This window comes from Galeopterus variegatus, unplaced genomic scaffold (genome assembly GCF_000696425.1).
Source record: "Galeopterus variegatus unplaced genomic scaffold, G_variegatus-3.0.2 Scaffold2757, whole genome shotgun sequence".
Taxonomy (NCBI): domain Eukaryota; kingdom Metazoa; phylum Chordata; class Mammalia; order Dermoptera; family Cynocephalidae; genus Galeopterus; species Galeopterus variegatus.
Window position 1 is genome coordinate 225,679 of NW_007728868.1, and position 21,697 is coordinate 247,375.

Consider the following 21,697-nt stretch of genomic DNA (forward strand, 5'->3'; position numbering starts at 1 on the left):
GCCCTGCCCATCTTTTCCAGGACAAGGACTCCTTCTGGTACCTTCACATTCCTCTGCAGCAAGTTAAAGGAACAGGCTTGCTTTTTTTTGTTAATAAAGTAGAATAACATTTATTTATTTCTTAAAGCTTTTATTATACACGCTGTATTCATGGAAAATCAAGACCTTTGAAGGAACTCAAATTAGATAAAAATTATGTTCAGCTCTGAGCTGGTTACAAATCATGTTTAGCATGGAAACATTTAAGCTAAAGCTTTCTTCTCCTTGTAGGTTGCCATCATTTTCTTGATTTCAGCAATAGCCTTCCCTGGATTCAGACCCTTGAAAAAAGAGAAGAGAATCAGTACCAAACGAGAACTGAAGCTGAAAGGGAAAGCCCAAGACCTTGGGTGAAACTCCGCCCCCAGCTGCTTCAGTGCCAAAGCGAGATGAATGCAAATCATGTTTTTCAAAACCAGAGGGTGTGGCTAAGAGCTGCTTGGTCTCTGGTCTCTGGTCTCTACGTTAGGCATTTACAAATGGTCAGCTCTCTCTGGCCAGAGGCCTGCCACCTTGAATTCTCCTGGTGTGGCTCACTCTAGCAGGCAAACAAGCCCGGGGCAGAGCCATGTTCTCTGTCTAATCAAAGAGATCCAGGACTGTGCCTCTTCTATGACTACAGGCCATCTCTAGATCTTTTACATCATTAGCCATTTTTACTAAATAATTGGCAGCAGAAACTAGCATATACAAGCTCTCAAAAGCATATGGAAGAAACGAGCATCTCTGTTAATCCTCCATAAACACCATTATGAGTCTGACTGCCCAAGATCACTGGTATGAGCTGCAGTTCGGTTCTACAGCTGTACATGTTTTGCAGAAGGCACAATAATTAAACCCAGTGAATGCCAGCTTCATAGAAATAGGAAGGGAGACAAGTATTTGGCAAAACTGGACAAGGATTTATCTGAGGTTAGTGAAAGGTCCCCTTGTTTTTAGAAGGATAACTCTAACCCTGAAATTAAAATGTTGTGGAAAGAGAGAAAAAGAAAAAAGAAAAAGGAAAGAAAGGACACCTTGAGAGGAAAAAAAAAGGAGAAAAGAAGATACTCTTTGTATACTGATAGGAAATAATCTCCAAAATATATTAGGTGAATAGGGGTACAGATGAATGTGACATAAAAAGGCAGAAAAGGACACACATGCATTTGTGTTGTGAAAGTTGTCAGAATCAAAATAAAGTCACTCGTGTCACACCTTAACAAAATAAATAAACAAGACCAGGAGGTTAAGAAGGGAGGGTCCTCACACAAGCCTATGATAAGAACTGTTATAAAGACGCTCTGAAGGGTTCTTATGCACCTATGCTGTAACCAAAACTTTTGTCAAGGAGCTTGCAAAAAGCTGCAAAAACTGCTACTTGAGTACGAAGGACAGCTAGCCAGATACACAAGGACACTTGCCTGACACATGGTCTACCCTAATGAACTGGCGCCACCTCTTGCAATAAGCTCCTGTAATGAATGTTCTCTTTGTTTCAGAACAAATTATGTGTACTTTTCCCTTCTGCTTTTAAAAGCTTCCCCTTGCCTCAACCTTTTTGGCTATGCCTATGGTCCCCACAGCCCACATATCTCAGATTTGCAAATAACCTGCACACTCCTGAATAAACTCCTTATCTTTCCAGAATCTCTGTTTGTTATTTGGTTGACAGTGTGTAACATAAAATACCCCCGGCAGTTCACACAAGGAACTGAGAACATCAGACGCTTTGCTTTCCGGGAGGTGGCTGGGAGTGGAGTGGGAGGAAGACTTTTCACGGTATATCCTTCTGAATCTGGAACCATGTGTTACCCGTCCCCACAAGTTCATTAAGGATTTTAGACTTAGAAGGTCGGTATGCAGGAGTGTACCTGACCCATGCCGGAAGGAAGCGCACTAGACCATGAGACAGGAGGCCTGCTTCTGGTCCTGCCACTGACCTGACAGTGACCTTCATTAAGTAACCCTCCTCCCCACTCCTAGCCCTGGTGCTCAGCTTCCCCATCTGTAAAATGAGGGGGCTGAACTCCATGGTTTCTGAGGTTCTTTCCACCTCTGACAATCTGGACCTAGTCTATGTCTCACAGCCCAATTTACATCCCTGTTTTATAGAAGAGAGGGCAAGGCACGGAGGAGGTCACAGAGAGCCTTTGTTCTTGGCTGTCTCAGCTGTCTGCCACCCACCTTGGTGTAAAGGTTTATGACCAGTAATGAACCTAGAATCATCCGCAGAACTTTGGAAGAAATACACAAGCCAAGCCCTACCACTAAAGATACTGTCTCCAACAGTCTCAAATAGGCCCAGTTCCCATGTTTTCTTTAAGAAAACAGAAGGTGATATTTGAGTGCTTACTGTATGTCAGGTACTGTTCAAAGCATGTCAGTGGCATAACTTGCCTCAGAGGCCACAGAGTCCACTGGGCAGAGCCCCGGTGGAAGCCCAGACAACAGGATGCTGGAGCCTGTGTTCCTCCCACCCAGACACCACAGCTGATCACGATGCCCGTACCACTCAAAAAGCACTGCGTCAGAGTGGGGCTGCTGGAGACACAGCAGGTTTCCAGGCAAGAAATGAAGAAGTTATGCAGCTTGAGTTTCATGTTTCCAAAGACATGCTGTAATTTCTTTTTCTACATGAACTGATTATCCTTGAGTTTTCCATCTTGCTGCCCACTGACTCACCACAACTTTTAAGTGAAACTGCTCTGCCCTCAGTCTCTGCTCAAAGGGCAGCCATGTTCTTTTTCTTTCTTATTAGGCCAGTCAAGTGAAGCAGAGGGAGTGGAAAAGGAACAAAGAAATCTGTAACTGGCTGTGATCAATCAGTTGTAAACATCACTGCACTCGGGCTCGCCAGGGCGGCCATGTGCTGAACCACAGGGCCCCAGCTCTTCCCTGTCCACTGGCTGAGGCTGACTGGACCAGGGTTGGCACCTGACCCAAGGGCAGCCAATCAATCCATAGCTGGCCACCACCTGTGATGTGGGCTGGCATGGAAAGCCAAGCTGGGCCAATGAGGTTCCTGCTCAGGAATGTGAACTAAGAAACACTGAAGCTGAAGGCATGTTGGGAGGTAGGGTCCAGGCCGGGGAGAGCCAGAGGGCAGCAGCGAGTGTGAGCAGAAAGAGGGAGTGGAAGCTCGGGAAGCCGGAGCTCTGAGTCACAGAGAAGCTCCACGAGCAGACAGGAAGCACAGGCTAGAGCAGAGCACATGAGCAACGACATCGCAAGACAGAGACGGAGAGGGAATCTAGTCCCCGTGGGTGCCTGTGTTCAGATGGCTTCTGCCTCTGGTTCCTATGAAATCAGGCTGAATGCAGGTTCCTGCTCACAGATTCTTGTGGCACCATTGACTCCCATGATGCCTGTGTACCCTACACGTAAAGCCTACGCCAGAGGCATCCTGGGTGAGTCTGTTCCCTGCTAGTTCCCAGGCTCACTGAGATGACAGGCACACTCTGGTCCCTTTCCACCTTGCATGACCAGGTCTGCTCTCTGCCAACCACCTCTTCATGAGCACATGCCACCACTTCTGACAGGTCAGTTTTAGGACAGCCAGCCCTGTGTACCTTGGGACAGGTCCTTGTGCAGTTCATGATGGTGTGGCAGCGGTATAGAGAGAACGGGTCCTGCAGCTTGGCCAGGCGCTCTTCCGTGAAGTCGTCTCTAGAGTCGATCATCCAGCGATAGGCCTGGGGAACCAGGGTCCGATTAGCTGGGCTGTTAACAGGCCAAAGCAGCACTGTGGCTCAACTCAAAGCTCTGGGAGTGCGGAAGAAAGGGAATTCCCTCAGCTTAGGTGCCCTGTCTCTGCACTCTTTAATTCTTGCCCATCCTCCAAGGAACAGAGTTCCCTACTCTTTGTAATTCTGTTTGGTTAATAATCCCCACAAACCTTTGATCCACACTGCGCCTGGTACCCTGAAGCTTAATTATATACTATTGAGCATCATTTCCTAATTATTTCATGTTGCTCAGTAGTTTCCTACTCAGCTTATGAATTAATAAAGGCAGGGACTGTATCAAATGATGCTCTATCTTCACCACACCTACCCATGCTAGACTATCACTGTCTTTGAGCAAACTGATCATTTAACAGACCTGTATAGGGCCGGCTGGTTAGCTCAGTTGGTTAGAGTGCGGTGCTGGCAACACCAAGGTCCAGGGTTTGATCCCTACACCAGCCAGCCACCAGGGGGAAAAAAAAAAAAAAGAAAAAAACAAAACGCATCTATCTAGAGATCATATTTGTGTCAGTTATTGATTCTTTTAATTCGTATATCCATCCAAGCAGCCTGAGATCAGCAAGCTAAAACTAGAGTAATCACATGACCACTGGGCCTGCTTTAAGCAGTGTTACTGAGAGGACCTCTTTATTTTCCAACAACGCAGATAATCTGGTGCCAGTGACAAGTATGAATGTAGCTCATTATTCAATCTTTACATGGCTGGGAATCAGTACTGCATGTGTGGTTACACAACCACGAAACTTCGCTTTTTAGAGGAAAATGAGAAATGAGAAGTTTACTTAGAGGGTGTGAAAGGCACTGACCACAAATTTAAAGAGCACAAGCTTTCTGGGAACAAAGACAGTGACTTCCTTTGTGCTGAACTGTACATGTGGTGAAAGGCAAGGAAAACCAATACTACTTTCTTTCTAAGCAACCCCTAAACCCAGGCTCGCCTGCACATTACAAATCCCTGTGAGAGGGAGACAGGGAGCGTTCTGACAGCGGCAGGCACAGGGAACATGACTTAAACACCTCCAAGGCATGGTCTGCCAAAAAGCATGCCATCACCCCTTGTGGTGACCCCACCAAAATGAAACAAAGGCATGTTGCAGATGAAGCCCCAGATTTACTGAAAACCAAGGGAACGCAATGAAACTGGTTACCTGGCTTGTACTGGATGCCAATGAGAATGGCTAGCTTGCAACAATCTACTGTCCTCTTGGATTTCTGGATGCTTAAGTTTCAATTTCTCTTAAAGCAATTAAGGAGCACCTCACCTGCATGAGAACCGCAGGCCCCAAGTATTTGTCGCTATTCCACCAGTAGCTGGGGCAGCTGGTGCTACAGCAGGCACAGAGGATACATTCGTAGAGCCCATCCTGTGTGGAAAGAAAGGGGAGTCAGGAGCATGTGAGGGAACAGATGCTGTCGTGCCATAACTTGACTGAATGTGATGTTTGAGGTCAGTGCATGAAGAAAGTGCCTACTGGCATGTGAGTTTTCTTGGCAAAATCCAAGGGGTTGTTTGTAGAGATTTACCAGGTTCATAAAAAAGATCTTGTAGTTCAGATGTAAAGATGTGCTGGATTACAGCCCAGGGTTCTTAAGTCCAGGTACAATGCACTTACCCTTCAATAAACAACAACACCTTACTTATTGAAAAAAAGAAATCAACAAAACATGAAAAAAACTTACCACTTAGAATGCATTCAAGAGGGGAGAGGTTAAATAGGCCCAAGGGGCTGAAGCATCAAGGTAGCCTACAACAGCTTCTGCCCTTGGCTCAGCAGGAAAGACCTTAACTTAGGTTTTCCATGGAAACACTGACATCATCCTAAAAGTTGCCAATCCTGATTGAGCGTCCCGTGCTTTACCACTTTGACCATCACAGTAGTCCTGTGAGGTACCACCAGATTCCCATTTATAGGTGAGGAACTGAGGCTCAGAAAGGTGAGTTGGGTCTGAGCCCAGGGCATCCAGCTGTGAGCGGCAGAGCTGGGAGGTGACCCAGGCAGTCTGCCTCTGGTATCCTGTCTTGCCACGTACCACACTGGATCCATCTGCCCAACCAGTTCTAACAAACCGGACTGTCTGATCTTGGAAACAACAGAAACGAATTTCTTGGAAATATGAGAAACAACAGAAGCAGCAAAACAGAAGGGGCACACTGACATCTGAAATGGCAGCTGATAAGAGATGAGACACACTGAAGGTTGCAACTGAACCATGAGTCTTCAACCAAAATTATGTTGTGTTCAGATGGCTCAACTGGTCTAGAAAGTATGAGATTATCGGATTAAGAGCCTCAATGACAGTCATATCCTTTAGCTCACTTATAGAAAAAAAATCTATAAAAAGAAATTAATTAGAATTTTTTGGGCAGAACCTGAAGGATAAAGATGTCCATCTAGCCTTATTTGTAATAGTAAAAAACTGGAAACAATCTCATTGTTTGACAACAGTGGGATGGTTTAATAGTGCATGGTGCATACACCTGAGGCAGCAGAAATAAAAGTGTAAGTTAATGCTTATGAAGAATTTTTAAGAACATGGAGAAAATGTTCACAATAACATAACTGGAAAAGCAGGATACAAAAGCATGTTTATATTTTGATCCCAGCTATATAAAAATATAATGTGATAGGTAAAAGAAAAACAAAGGTAACTGTAAATATTAATGGAGGTCATCTTTGGGTGGTGGAATTATACACTTAATAAAAAACAGTTCTAAGCTTCTGCACCTCTTTATAAATTTTACTTTTTTTTTTTCCTTTTTGTCTTTTTTCGTGACTGGTAACGGGATCGCAACCCTAGGTGTCACGCCTGCACCGCGCTCACTTGAGCGGACCGGTCTCTATATGGGATCCGAACCCTCGGTGGGAGCGCCGCCGTGCTCCCAAGTGCCGCACTCTACCGAGTGCGCCACCGGGCCGGCCCATAAATTTACTTTTTAAATTGGTTCTTGTGATATTGCACGGTGAGTTCTTTAAGCTGGAACCATATTAATTTCTGCTGAGAATAATGTCTTCATGCAATTACCATGAGCTTATACTGTAAGAAAGAATGGTCTTTGTATTGGTTCTTAAAAAACAAAACAAAAAAAACCAGTCCTATTACCTAGAAAACACGCTCAGGGGAACCCTTCATTCCCTAATGATACCCACCAAGAAGAGGTTCCCTAGTTCAGAGCTTGCTAACCTAGGAATATGAGATGACTAGCTGGTTCCATCTGGACTGTGGGATTTAGAAATGGAGGGGCAGAATTGCGTCCTGAGAACTAGAAACTCTTCGAAGGGCAGTCAGATGCTTATCCTGACTTGCAACATTACTGTGCTGATCCTCATCATCTTAATGATGACAGACCTATAATTACCAGGACTCTGCTTTCTTAACATTTTATGAGTTAAAGGAGGGAAGGCTAAATATTCCCCCAAACCTACAATGTCCAGTTCACTTACTCACTCACACAGCTAATTATTGATAAAATAACCCATTCCAGGGTCTAGGGATCCAGAAAGGAAGAGGACTCTGCCCCCGCCCTTGAGGTGCACTTGGTCCATTAAATGGATAGGCACATCCATTAGGATGCCCACTACCATTCTCTTAGGGTAAGTGCCGTACTGGAGAAACATACACAGTGGTGGCCACGAGACAGTGCACGTCCTTGGCCCTCTGCAGTCACGCAGTTGGAGTTCCATCTCCATTTGGTCTCCTTCCTATCTCATTCTCTCCTCAAGTGTGCAGGAAGTGAGCATGCAAATTAGAGAAGATTTCTTCTTTAGAGGAGGAAAAACTGGTATAGAAGAGAAAGAAACCAGAAATGGCGACTCTAAGAGAGTGAGAAGGCTGGTAACAATCCCACACACTGATCGTTAGAAGTGATGTGGTAAGGAAAGAACCACAAGGTTCTAGTTCCAGTTCTGCCATTAACATTTTGCTCTCGTCTGTAAGACAGGGTGGTGGTAGCAAGACTGCAAATGGCTAGCATATGTGCTTTATTTTGCCAACAGTAAGAGAACTGCTCTGATTTAGCTGCCAACTTTTAAAGACCAGGCAATCTATATACTGATTTCTTTTGAAAAAGATGAACATCTGGCAACACAGCAACAATCTGGCCCTCTAGGCAGGCATGGGCGCTCCAGGTCCTTGGTCCAGTCTCGGCCCTTCATGGGTTCAGACTACCCACCTGGCTCTGAGATGATGGGCATCCAACCCTTGGACCAGATGCTCTTAAAGTTCCTTTTGAGAATACACTATATGGTCTGCATTATCTCGTGCTGCTCCCCCTCCCAAGCCACACTCCCGGCAAACAACTTTGCAATGAATTCCTCAAACCAAGACAATAAATAGGGACTAATAACCAGTTTGTCACGATCTTCTATGGACTGCAGATACTGCTGCTTGCCTTCCTGGGATTCATCTTTCTTCTTCAAATAAGGCTCAATGGATTTGTACTGTGCATAGAAGTTGCTCAAATCCTGAGGTTAAGAGGAAAAAGAAAAAAAGTTTTAGATTCCACCATTGCCTCAGTTTTCTTATTTATCTCATTTCTTGGACACTGCCTGCTTTTCTGCCCTATGACAGAAGTGAGACTCTTTTCCTCTGGTATGAATATATGCAGAGATTACAAAAGGAGAGATAGTCAATGTTCAGTGTGGTTAGTAATCTCTCCCTCACCCACCTGGGACACTTTCCAATTCCACAATCCTTTCTCCTCTGCCCGCCCTTGGAAACACCAGGTCAGTGAAGGTAGTGAAATATAGGGAGGTAGAAATTAAAGTAAAACTCATAAACGACTGTTGCTTTCCTGACTGATATTTTCCACAAGAATTCTTTGTAGTTATATGACCAAATTCTTCATTTCTGGGACTGTTCCAACTCTAAAATTCTGTGCCCTGTTATTCCCAAACAAACCTCACCAAATGAGCTGTTGGAGGATTTTCTAGGCATTTATCTTCTGCCATTCAAATTCTTTAGTTAAACTCAGGCCACCCCATCTCAGACCTGGGGGTTTTTCCTAACCCTCTCAGCGATACTGTGGACCTACCTTGCCATAATGTAGGACGACAGCCCCATTAAGTGGTTCTACCACCTGGCCAGAAAACTAGCCCACACTCGCTCTCTCTCTCTGTTTTTGGTGGTTGGCCAGTACAGTGATTAAACCCTGTACCTTGGTGATATCAGCACCATGCTCTAACCAACTCATCTAACTGTGTTTTTGGTGGTTGGCCAGTATAGTGATTAAACCCTGTACCTTGGTGATATCAGCACCATGCTCTAACCAACTCATCTAACTGGCCAGCTCAAAAAGTAGCTTTAAATAGTCCAAAAAAAAAAAAGTCTGCCCGAAAGAACTCCTAGCACAACACTTACATGCACTATCCCCCTGCAAAAAAAGGAAAGAGAGAGAGATGCAGGAACTCACAGGAACGAGATCCTTTATCACATACATATGCGGAAGAGGGTAGATTTTTGAGACTTTACTGAGGTTGGTGTCAATCCTCCGGGTGCAAGCTAGAGTGTTGCCTCCATTGATGTTCATTGCACAAGAGCCACAGATACCTGAGGGAGAGACACACATTTAACATGTCCATACCATACTCAGATCAGTCCCACCCCAAATCCTTTCCTCTGGCTCCTGCTCTCTGCCCTCAGGAGCAGCACTGACATGGCACATGTCTGTGGCAGGGGTGCCTGTTGCCTTTTCTTTCTTTCCTCCTTCTACCTACAAGTTCCAAAAACCATTTTGTGACTGTGAGGCAACCATGAGGTCAGAAGCCATAGTGATGGATGTTCTGCAGGAGGCCAGAAGGGGCCTGGGCATTGCATCATGGAGTCCTCATACCAGTTCTAGCTGCAGGCATCAGGTTTTGAGAGAAACACCAGCCTCTGCCTTTTTAAAGCTACAGTTACTTGAACTGGAATTCTAGTAGATCAGGTACCCAAAAGCAAATCAACATTGTCTTGGTCATCTTCAAGTTGAGGCCTGCATGCAGATTATTAAGAGATAGCTCTTATTCTGTTGTCCCACAAAGCCAGGAGCAGAGTGGTGGCCCCGGGGCTATGACACCCACAGAAGCTAACTGAGCACTGCCTTTCCGAGGAGGCGGAGAATCAACTAATGTGAAACCAAAGCACAGCAAACCAAACAAAAATAAGGGGCTGACCAAGGACCGACCCCGAAACGAACATTTTCCTTCTTTTTTTTTTTTTGTCCTTTTTTTTTGAGACCGGCCGCACTGCGCTCACTGAGCGCAGGGGCCATCCCTACATAGGATCCGAACCCGCGGCGGGAGCGCTGCTGCGCTCCCAGTGCCGCACTCTCCCGAGTGCGCCATGGGCTCGGCCCTGAAATGAACATTTTCACAGCCTGAACTTATTTCCTGTGTATGGAAATTTCTCAGGCATTTCAGTGTTTAAAAATGACTATGCCATCTAACCCCTGGTACCACCTCTCTGAAGCTGTATTTTGAAGAACATCAGGCCAAAGAAATTTGATTGCTTATGAAAGCTGCACTGGGTCATTATTTTTACAAAACTTTATTTTCCCCATCTTCTGTAAATCTTAGTAAGAGTATAAAAGAACACAAAGATCTGTCTTAGGCTAATACTCTTAAAGTTCCCCAAGAGACTGAATATTACCAATATACTTATGTACGCCTGGAGTCCAACCAGAGCAGTATGCTTTTATAAGAAATGGCATATGACTTAATAAATAAATCGATGAACTTTCTCTTAAAAAGGTTCCTCTGAGAAATAAGAAAATAAGAAAGGGTGGCAATTAGTTCAATTCTACCTCATTTTTTTTTTTTTACTCCAGATGGGCCATGCCTTATGTTCTCAGCTCTGAAAGAGTCTTATGGGGAAAGGTTACTGAAAAGTCTCTGCATTTTCTGTTTTGCCAGCACTTCCATGAGGAAGGTTGGTGTTTAATTACAGCAGAATGTTCCCTGAACAGCAGGATTCAGCCAAACTACCATATTATGTTAGCATTTGCTACATGAAATAAGATTAGCTGAATCAAAACAGATGTCTCAGAAGTAGGACTTTAAACGCTTAAAATGTACAGCAGAACACAAATAAGCTATGGCTGATTCTATACTGGCTTTTCCTTTTCTGGAAGGTTATATTAGTAAGACAGTTTAGGGTGCTTGGAGAACCAAGTTACCCTCTGTTTTTGTTTCATCCCAGGTTTTCCAAGTCTGACTGGGGCCTGAGAGTAGAGCTCTAGAGTTTGACAGCTTTGTCCAACTCCTGGCTCCCAACTCACTATCTGGCTCCTAACTCACTATGCAGAAGTCCTATAACCTCCCTAGGCCTGTTTTCTAATCTGCACATTGAATGTAAATAATAACAGCACCTATCTACCTCCCACAAATTGCACAGAATAGAGCCTGGAACACAGCTTTGCTCCATGGCCATCAGGGCCAGTTAGTCTTCTCAGCATCCTGTGCGATTTTAGCCACATCTAAGTACTACTTGAGGAGTTTTCTTTAAATCAACTCGTTTTCACTTAAAATCATATTAAAAAACCATTTGTATCTCTGTTATACCATCACTAGTAATTGTATTTTTCTAATACATAAAAAAATACATGGCTATTAAAGTGACAAATGCTGGTCTGCACAATGCCTCAAACAGCTCATATGTCACCAGCACCGCAAGTAACCACACCATGGGAAACGCTGTTCCAGCCAATCTAGAACATCCCTGCTGTGCACATGTTATACTGGGAGCTAAAGGGGGACACACACATCTCGCTTGTCAGACAAGCGTAAGCGGCAGCTAGAAACTCCTCCCTGCTCCCTCATTAAGTGAGTTCAGCATTGTAGACATGGCCAGCAAGCATATCTAAGTTAGCCCTTGAAGCATGCAGCAGCCACATGACAGAAAGCTCCCGAAGGGAAGTAAACTCCCAAACCAGAACTTGTACCACGCTTTGAACTGTGAATACATTTACCCAAGAAAAGGAAATGTGACACACAGCAAGATCATCTGGCAGACAGCTGCAGCAGTTCTCCAGGATGTCTCATCATCAAATTGGCCAGCCCAAGCCTTTTTTTTTTTTTTTTTTTTTTTTGTATGGCCAGTACAGGGATCTGAATCCTTGACCCTGGTGTTACCAGCAGCATGCTCTAACCAACTGAACTATAAGTGGCCAGCCATCAAGCCTCTTTTGAGAATCAGAACTTAAGTGTCCGGGGCCTATAGGGAATGAAACGCTTACCTTCTCTGCATGATCTACGGAAGGTCAAGGTAGAATCAATTTCATTCTTAATCTTGATTAAAGCATCCAATACCATGGGGCCACATCTGACAAGGAAAAAAACCCAGTCGTATTTATGTAAAGTTCAACTTCCTTACACTTTATCAAAATATGATCTGAGACACCTGGATATATTAGCTGCTCCTCTTACCCATTTAGCCTTCTCAGGTCACATTCATAATTTCTTCCATAGGTTTATTTTTGCACATTGTTAAAAATTTTTAGTACTACACAGTTCTATTTTGATGATCATACTGCATATAAATCTCTAGGAAATGGAAAGCTAAAGTAGTAATAGAGAAGAATGTAGGTTAGGAAACAACTTCCATACACTGGCAGTTTTTGTTTTGTTCTTCTAAAGCTCCCTGCAAAGTTTTTCAAAGTAATTTATTTTAAATTTATATTTTACTTTTAGGATCTAGAAAATAAAATAGCTTTAAATGGTTAGTTAGTAAGTTACTATAACAGAAAATGTGGTACAAAGAATAAAACAAAGTAAGTCACCCACAGTTTCCTAATCCAAATCACTGTGCGCATCCTGGTGCACACGGAGACAGTTTTGAGGTGCTAAGAGCCTCAGCACTGGGTTTGGACCTAGAGCACAGGCCTGGCAGCCAAAAGCCTGCTCTGAACCCCTGGCACAGCCACTTACCAGTCTATAGGCAAATGACTCCACCACTGCCTACGTGCCTCATTTGTAAGAGTGCAGACAGCAATACCCACATCTCACAGGACTGTTGGAGATGAGTTAATAGATGAGATACTTAGTGCAGTGTCTGCAGCATAAATGTTAGTTTAACTGTGATAACCACCACGAAAACACTGTGATTCTATGAATTACTTACTCTGAGTCTTAGTTTCTTCATCTGTAAAGTGGAGTTAATATTTACAGCATAGTATTACCGAGAAGATTAAATAAAACATGCAAAGTACCTGGCACATAGATAAATGCTCAACAAATCTATTTTCTGGTTGCCATCCCCATCTCCATTCCTCTCAGTAATTTTCTATCCATGAGATTTTTTAAAAGTGCCCCCCCATCTCCTTCAGCATTATTTGTATTTCTATCAGCAATATGCAAGCATTCTTTTCACTGTACTTCTGCTAATACTGGGAACTATAACCTTTAAAACCTTTGCTGTTCTATAATGAAGAAGTGTTATTGTCTTCAGTATTTTAATTTGAGAAAACTGAATACTATAAAATAAAGGTTTAACATTTCTCATAACTTCACCAATTTCTCTTCATTTGCCAATTATTTATTGAAAGTCTACTCTGCCAGGTTCTGTTCTAGGTGTTGGGGATACACCAGAGAACAAAACAGATGAACATCACTGCCTGCATCGGGCCTATGTTCCAGTGGACATGTTCTAGAGACTTTAGTCTGTCCATGTTCTTTGCCTCTGTTTATTGGGGTCTTGGGAATTTTTTTAAAAGTCCTTATCTGTTTCTAATCCTGCTTCCTCCCTCACTGCCAATAACATTTTGCTACCTGATTACTAATTTTGGTAATGGAATTTTAAACATTCGTGAGATTAAAATGTTTACATTGATAAAGTTGACCACAATTTCCTTTGCGATACTTTTAAGCCTAAAAAGACTCTCCTTCCTGAGGTTTGATGAATATTTAAAATTTTCTCCTACTTTAAAAAATTTTAAGTGATTTCCCCCAACCTACAAAAACCGCTAGTCAATTGCCCCAGATCACTAACTAAACTCCCTTTTGCTTCTGATATGTCATACTTCTCTCTCGTATTTAATATTAGAATCTTATATAAAATGAAGTCTATTTTGGAACTTTTTAAATTCTAATAATCTGTCTATTCTTGTCCTAGCACATTTTAAATTACAACATCTCTTTGTTTTTTAAATTACAAAGGCTAATATTTGCATCTTATAAAAATTTCAAATATAAAGTTAAAAAGTAAAATCCTTCCCTTTAAACCATCTCATGATAAATTTAATAATAGACAGCCACTATTAGAGTTCAGTATAAATTTTCTCAGACTATTTTAATGTCTTGCTTTTAAAAATTAAACAATAACTCCACCAAAGGACCATAATTAATTAATAATTTTTCTATGGAAGGACACTTTGGTTCTTTAATATCCTTCCCTATTACATACAATGCTGCATGTAACATTTTTGTACGTACACAAATATCAAGATTGTTTTGGCTATTCTGGGTCCTTTGCATTTCTGTATGAATTAAGGTTTAGCTTGTCAATTTCTACAAAAAAGGCAGGTGGGATTTTGAAAGGGATTGCTTTGAATTTGTAAATCAATTTGGGGAGCACTGCCACCTTAACAATATTGAATCTTCTACTTACAAACATGACACATCTTTCTATTTGTTTAGGTCTTTAATTACTTTCAACAATGTTTTATAGTTTTCAGTGTACATATTTTTTGTTTCTTTTGTTAAATTTTTTCCTAAGTATTATATTCTTTTTGATGCTATTGTAAATGGAATAGTTTTCTTAATTTCATTTTAGGATTGCTCATTGCTAGTGTATACAAATACACTTTTTTTTTTTTTTTAAAAAAAGATGACCGGTAAGGGGGATCTTAACCCTTGACTTGGTGTTGTCAGCACTGCACTCTCCCGAGGGAGCCACGGGGCCGGCCCTACAAATACATTTTTTTTTTTTAAAAAAAAAAAGATGACCGGTAAGGGGGATCTTAACCCTTGACTTGGTGTTGTCAGCACTGCACTCTCCCGAGGGAGCCACGGGGCCGGCCCTACAAATACATTTTTTTTTTTTAAAAAAAAAAAGATGACCGGTAAGGGGGATCTTAACCCTTGACTTGGTGTTGTCAGCACTGCACTCTCCCGAGGGAGCCACGGGGCCGGCCCTACAAATACATTTTTTTTTTTTAAAAAAAAAAAGATGACCGGTAAGGGGGATCTTAACCCTTGACTTGGTGTTGTCAGCACTGCACTCTCCCGAGTGAGCCACGGGGCCGGCCCTACAAATACATTTTTTTTTTTTTTTTTAATAGTACTGGCAGAGGGGTTGGGCTGCTTAGCTCAGTTGGTTAGAACACAGCCTTATAACACCAAGGTCACAGGTTCGGATCCCCATACCAGCCAGCTGTGAAAACCCCCAAAACAACAACAACTAAAAAACAGTACTGGCAGAGATTCTTTTTTTCTAATTAAATGGATTAGAAAAATATATTTATCTTCCAATATCAGCTACTTAGCAATATTTTAATTTAAGAAAAAAAATTGTGCTGTTATAAAAATGGAAGAATAAAGCTACATTTTTTATGTATACATACCTACAAAGTAGGGTTCAAAAATAGGGTTTCAGAGCAGGATTAGAAAGAAATAGAACTATAATTAAAACATGGTACAGTATACAATAAAGATTATCAGACATAGGATGGAATAAGAAAGACAGACAAATTATGCATAATAAAACAACTGAGGTACAATTGATTTTTGCATACTGATCTTGTGACCTGTAGTGCTATATTCGCTTATTATTTCTAATAATTTTTTTTTGGTGAACTTCTTAAATTTTCTCTATACACAATCATGTCATCAATGAAAGAGTTTAATTTCTTTCCTCTCCAATTTCCTTTTATTCTTTTTCTTGCCTAATTTTATTAGCTAGAACCTCAATTAAAAATTTGAATAGCTGATGCTAGTATAAATAGAATTTTAAATATTCTATCCACATCCCCATCTTGTCCTATCACCTTTCCAGCCAAGTTGCTGGTGCTTATCATTACTATTGAATACATAAGTCCAGATACATAAAATGTAATCAAAACAGCATTGAAAAGGTGGTAATATGCTAAATGATTTAAAATACTATGCACAAAGTCAATTCTATCAGTATTCCTAGATATCTTTCATCTGGGGGAAGGAAAGGAATTTTACAAAGGTTATTTTTCTTGATATTATCTTTCTGAATCAGGTACCCAATCTCATTCTTGTTCTAAAAACAGATGACAGATTCCAGAGCCATTGGATGATCTCAGATTTTTAAGTCTTCCAAGGATGTGAAAAGCACATCCCTGAATCAAATCAAGAGTTCTCCTTCATTGAATACCTGGCTTTCAAAGAGATACTCACTTATTCAGATCAATTTCATAAGTCTGCATATGAGGTTTATCTCCAACCTTGTCTGGGTCCCATCGATAGATGGCAAATTTCTTGATTCGGGGAGCTGTGGCTGCAGCTGTCTGGGCCCCTCGGCAGGCCTGAAATTTTAAAAAGTTCACACACACACACAAAAAACAAAAAAAACCCAAAACATTAAAAATGCAAGATAATTCTTTACATTTAGCCGGCACAATAAATATAATACTGGACTAAACCCACACGTTACTGATATATAACCTTGGGAAAGGCCCAGTCACCCAGTATCCAATAAATACTAAGCACCTGTCATATGCAGGTATGGTAGCAGGCAAATGATATTTAAGCTGATGCTTGATGAATAGGGATTAAGGGGAAGAGAAAGGGGTGCTACAGGCTGAGGAACAGCATGTGTAAAGACCTGGAGGGGGATATGAGTGTATCTATGATCTGAGCAGAGTCCAATAGAAGACAAGTGACTTGAGGAAGGATGGGGGAGTGGCAGATGAGAAAAATGAGGCCCAGAGATCAAGAAATGGGCCCGTGATGATTGAACTGATGAGTGGAGGAGCCAGGATTGGAACCCAGGTATGCATGGCTATAGATCCCATGTTTCTAAACACTGCACTAGCCTATTTATTTGTGAATATTTCCAGATCTCTTCCTGGAGCTGTCTTCTCTTTACATCCTAAACTCCTTGAGAGCATGAAACAGGTTATATTTTACACCTCCAAGCACACCTTGTCCAGGCCTTTGCACGCAGTAATTCAATTCATGGTTAGGAAAGATTGATTAAACGAGCAAAAGCTAAGCATAAAAATGGTTAATTTAAATATATCTTAAAATGCTGCACAGTGCAACCTACATCAAGCCATTAAACAAAACAAAAACACCCCTCTATCTGTGGCATTTACTCATAATGCTAAGTCGGCAGCCAAGCTGTTCCCATTTCATAGTCCTTGAAGCCCTTTCCCATTTAAGCAGATGAAAAAAGGCAGAGACCCCATCAAGTCTTGCTGAGCTGCTTCTGTGGGGAAGGGGAGGGGAGGATCTTGTCAGTCCAAATAGCAATTATAAACTGAACCCTCGATTTGTACATAGAAAAATTCAGACTATATTCCAGGCCAGCTAATTCTTTTATAAACTGTTAAAGTAAAAACTCTAAAGGTTAACTGATTAATTACAAAAAATACAAAGGTGTTTCTTTTTTTTTTTTTCCTTTTTGTCTTTTTTTGTGACCGGCAACGGATCGCAACCCTCAGTGTCGCGCCCGCACCTCGCTCAGCCAGTGAGCGGCCGGTCTGTACGTGGGATCCGAACCCTCGGTGGGAGGGCCGCAGCGCTTCCCAAGCAGCGCACTGTAGCAGTGCGCCACCGGGCTGGCCCATGGGTGTTTCTTACTTGTTGGTAAAAACTGTCCCAAATTTATAGCGCTTCCCAAGCAGCGCACTGTAGCAATGCGCCACCGGGCTGGCCCATGGGTGTTTCTTACTTGTTGGTAAAAACTGTCCCAAATTTATTGAAGCTGAAAATCCAAACACCAGCTATCAGTATGAAAGAAGAAACATATGAAGAAAATGAAAATGAAGATGAAATGTGTGTTTTGCTTTGTCACCAAGCTGGCTAAGATCATTAACAAAAGGAAAGTCATCTCTACAAGTAACATTTTTTTTACTACGAAGTCCATTTTGTAAGACAACATGAACATTTGGCTATTGCCACCTTGTGGTATTTAAGGGGAACTGAAAAGAGGAAAGATTCCTGAAAATACAGCTCTGGCAGACTCTGCTTGCTTAATGCCCCCACTTTTTATTTTTATTTTTGGTTATTGTTAGGTTTAGTAAGGTATATATAATTCATTACAATAAAGTTCACCAATTTTAAGTGTATAATTTGATGAGTTTTGACAAAATAGTGTAACCCACCACAATTATGACGGAACATTTCCATACAAAAAGTTCTCTTGTGCCCCTTTACCATCAGTCCCTTCTCCCTACTCCTAGCAACTGATCTGCTTTCTATCACTACAAATCTGCCTTTTACAGAATTCATATAAATGAAATTATAGAGGATGCAGTCCTGTGTCTAGTTTCCTCCACTCAACATAATGCTTCTGAGATTCACACATTATTGCATTTATATGTAATATGTTGCTTTTTAAAAAAAAAAAATGTTTTTATTTTGAAATGATTGTAGATTCACATGCACGTGGAAGAAATAATACTGAGATCCCACATACTCTTCACCCAGTTTCCCCTAATAGTAACATCTTGCAAAACCGTAGTACACTATCACAACCAGAATAGTGATACTGATAGTCAAGATACAGGACATTTCCACCAACACAAGGAAATGGTGTCCTTTTATTTAACGCCCTTTTACAGCCATATCCACTTCCTTCAACACTCCCTTCCCTACTCCTTAGCCCCTAGCATTCACTAATCTGTTCTCCATTTCTGTAATTTTGTCATTTCAAGAATGCTATATAAATGAAATCATCTAGTATGAAACTTTTTGGGATTGGCTTTTTTCATTCAGCATAATTATCTGGAGATCCATCCAGTTGCTGTGTACATCAATAGTTTGTTTCACTTGATGGCTGAGCAGTATTCCATGGTATGATGTACAATAGTTTGTTTAACCATTCACCCACTGAAGGACATTGGGGTTGTTTCTAGTTTCTGGCAATTGTGCATAAAGCTGCTACGAACATTTGTGGACAAGTTTCTGTGACAGCATAAGTCTTCATTTCTCTGGGATAAAAGCCTAGGAGTATAATTGCTGGCTTGTTATGGTAGCCACACATTTAGTTTTTTGGGTTTTTTGGTGGCTGGTTGGTAGGGGGATCCGAACCCTCTGACCCTGGTATTGTAACACTGTGCTCTAATCAATTCAGCCAATTGGCTAACTGTCACACATTTAGTTGTTTTTTTTTTTTTTTTTTTCTTTTTTCCCATTTGTTATCCTTTACACATTTAATTTTTAAAGGAACTGCCCAGCTGTTTTCCAGAGAGGGTGGCCTCTGTGCCTGACGTAGGCAGAAGGGAGAGTGGGACACATGCCTTTTATTTTTTATTTATTTATTTTTTTAAAAAGATGAATGGTAAGGGGCTCTTAACCCTTGGCTTGGTGTTGTCAGCACCACGCTCAACCTTTGAGCTAACCGGTCATCCCTATATAGGATCCGAATCCGTGGCCTTGGTGTTCTCAGCACCGCACTCTCCTGAGTGAGCCACAGGCCGGCCCATGCCTTTTATGTTTTTTATTTTTATTTTTTTTAAAAGATGACCGGTAAGGTGTTGTCACCATGCTCACCCAGGAAGCTAACCAGCCATCCCTATATGGGACCCAAACCTGTGTCCAGTTTTATCAGCACCACACTCTCCCAAGTGAGCCACGGGCCGGACCACATGCCTTTTAAAAAAGAGGACTTCTTCAAGTTTTTTACCATCTAAGTTTGACTTTAAACAGAGTTTAGAACTCTGGAGTTTTCAGCTATAACTTTATGGTTATAAAGACTGATTTGGTAGTACGATTGGTAGGCACCAGGCTCTATCTAGCTTGGTTTCACTCCCACAAGGCCTGTCAAAGATGCTGTGGCCACCTACAATGGGTCTTCCCTTCAACATCTCTTTCTTATACTTAAATACCTATTTCATGTCCACTCTACAAAGATACTCGATCATTCCAAAAGGGATTAGGTTTGTACTAGAACAATTTAGAAATCATTTGCAATAATTGTGTTTGTTTTTCTTTTTTGGTGGTTGGCCAGTATGGGGATATTTTAAATATTTTTGGTTTTGTTTTTCTGGCGGCTGGCCTTGAAAAATACTTAAATACCTATTTCATGTCCACTCTACAAAGATACTCGATCATTCTAAAAGGGATTAGGTTTGTACTAGAACTATTTAGAAATCATTTGCAATAATTGTGTTTGTTTGTTTGGTTTTCTTTTTTGGTGGCTGGCCAGTATGGGGATATTTTAAATATTTTTGGTTTTGTTTTTCTGGCGGCTGGCCTTGAAATCATTTTTGAAAGTCTTACCACATGAATGACATGAAACAAAAGCAATGAGAGGATACACCACAACTGACCACCTTAAGGCAAAAAATACCAACGTAAGTTTTGGGGTGCCCCAAAGTGTCACAACTTTTTTTTTGCAAAACAACTAATTTAAATTCATTTTGAGTTACAAATGCATTTTATACAACACTTGGTGGGATAGGGGGAGCTTACAAGAATGTGGAGAGAAGACAGTAAAATCAAAACGACCAGAGAAGGTCATGGTTCTAAAAGCGATGGAGCTTTGCACATCTTAAGGTCTGCACAAGTTAATCCATAGGATTATGGTACCTGTGATCTATCAGAAAGTTCCCTGAATAGGGAAATCTAAAAACTTCACAGATTTCATTTACTGAGCTCTTACCATGTGCCATATATTCTGCCAAATTATCTCTAATCTTTACAACAACTCTATGAGGAATGTTTTATCATTCCCAGTTAAAAGATGGAAGATAGGATCATGTAACAGAGCCTGGATTCAAACACAGGTCATTTGATTCCAAAGTTCAACCTTTTATACCAGTGGTATAACGCAAGCACAATACAAAACGGCACAAAACGATAATTCCTTTTCCCAAGCAGCTCCAAGGAACAGAAGCAGTTACTCTAATCATATAATCAGCAAGATCTTACATAGTAGCTGGCTCAGACATACTTTCGTGCATTCATTTATTTGTTCATTACATAATTACAGAGTGTCTACTGTGTTCCAAGGACTGTTCTAGGCCTTGGGGATCAAGTACAAAACAGACAAACATTCCAACCTTCATGAAGCTTACACAATAACTGGAGGAGAGACATGTAACTACAATCTATAGTATGTCAGGTGGTAACAAGTGCAATGGAAGGGGGAGAAAAAAGGAAGGAGGATAGGGATCCTGGCTATAATGCTACAATCCTACAGTTCTAAATGGGGTTACCAGAAAAGACTTCACTAAAAAGGTGACAGTTGGGCAAAGCCCTGAAACGAAGGTGAGGAAACAAGCCAAGCATATATTTAGGGGAGAGCAAATCAGGCATAAGGGACACTGAGCACAAAGATCTCGAGGTGAGAATGTGTTTGAAGAGCAACAAAGCCAGTGTAGTGGGATGGAGTGAGTGAGAGGGCAGGAATAGGAGATGAGATCAGGAAGTTGAGAGGAGAGCCAGCTCATGTGGGGCCTCCTAAGGATTTTGGCTTTTACTCAGAATAACTACTAAAAAGTTTTGAGCAGAGGAGTGACATAATTAGACCTAAATTTTGAAAGGATCATTTTGGCTACTGTTTTGAGAATTAAGTGCAGAGGTATAAAGACGAAAGCAAGATCATGTAAGAATTGCAATAACTAGCTAAAAGATGATGGTCGCTTGAACCAGGTTGGTAGCTGGGAGGTGGTGAGAAGTGGTTAGTTTATTTTAAGATAGAACTGACAGGATTTGCTCAAAGACTGGGTGTGAGAATGAGGGTTAGGATTAGGGTGAAGTTTTTTTTTTTCCTTTTTTTTTGTCTTTTTTACTGACCGGCAACGGGATCGCAACCCTCGG

At 41.4% G+C, this 21,697-nt stretch overlaps 1 protein-coding gene across 1 annotated transcript in view; it reads right to left on the bottom strand.

Annotated features, from left to right (window-relative positions):
- Positions 1-81: 81 nt before the first annotated feature.
- The window catches only part of SDHB (succinate dehydrogenase complex, subunit B, iron sulfur (Ip)), a 26,353-nt gene continuing 4,737 nt past the window's right edge, over positions 82-21,697 (bottom strand). Inside the window, exons 2-8 of the mRNA XM_008582905.1 lie at positions 16,106-16,233; positions 11,980-12,065; positions 9,178-9,314; positions 8,114-8,230; positions 5,030-5,131; positions 3,591-3,713; positions 82-320 (exon numbers count right to left, since the gene is read on the bottom strand). Coding sequence (XP_008581127.1) covers positions 243-320; positions 3,591-3,713; positions 5,030-5,131; positions 8,114-8,230; positions 9,178-9,314; positions 11,980-12,065; positions 16,106-16,233 — 771 coding nt within the window. The 3' untranslated portion in view covers positions 82-242. The remainder of the gene's footprint in view (positions 321-3,590; positions 3,714-5,029; positions 5,132-8,113; positions 8,231-9,177; positions 9,315-11,979; positions 12,066-16,105; positions 16,234-21,697) is intronic.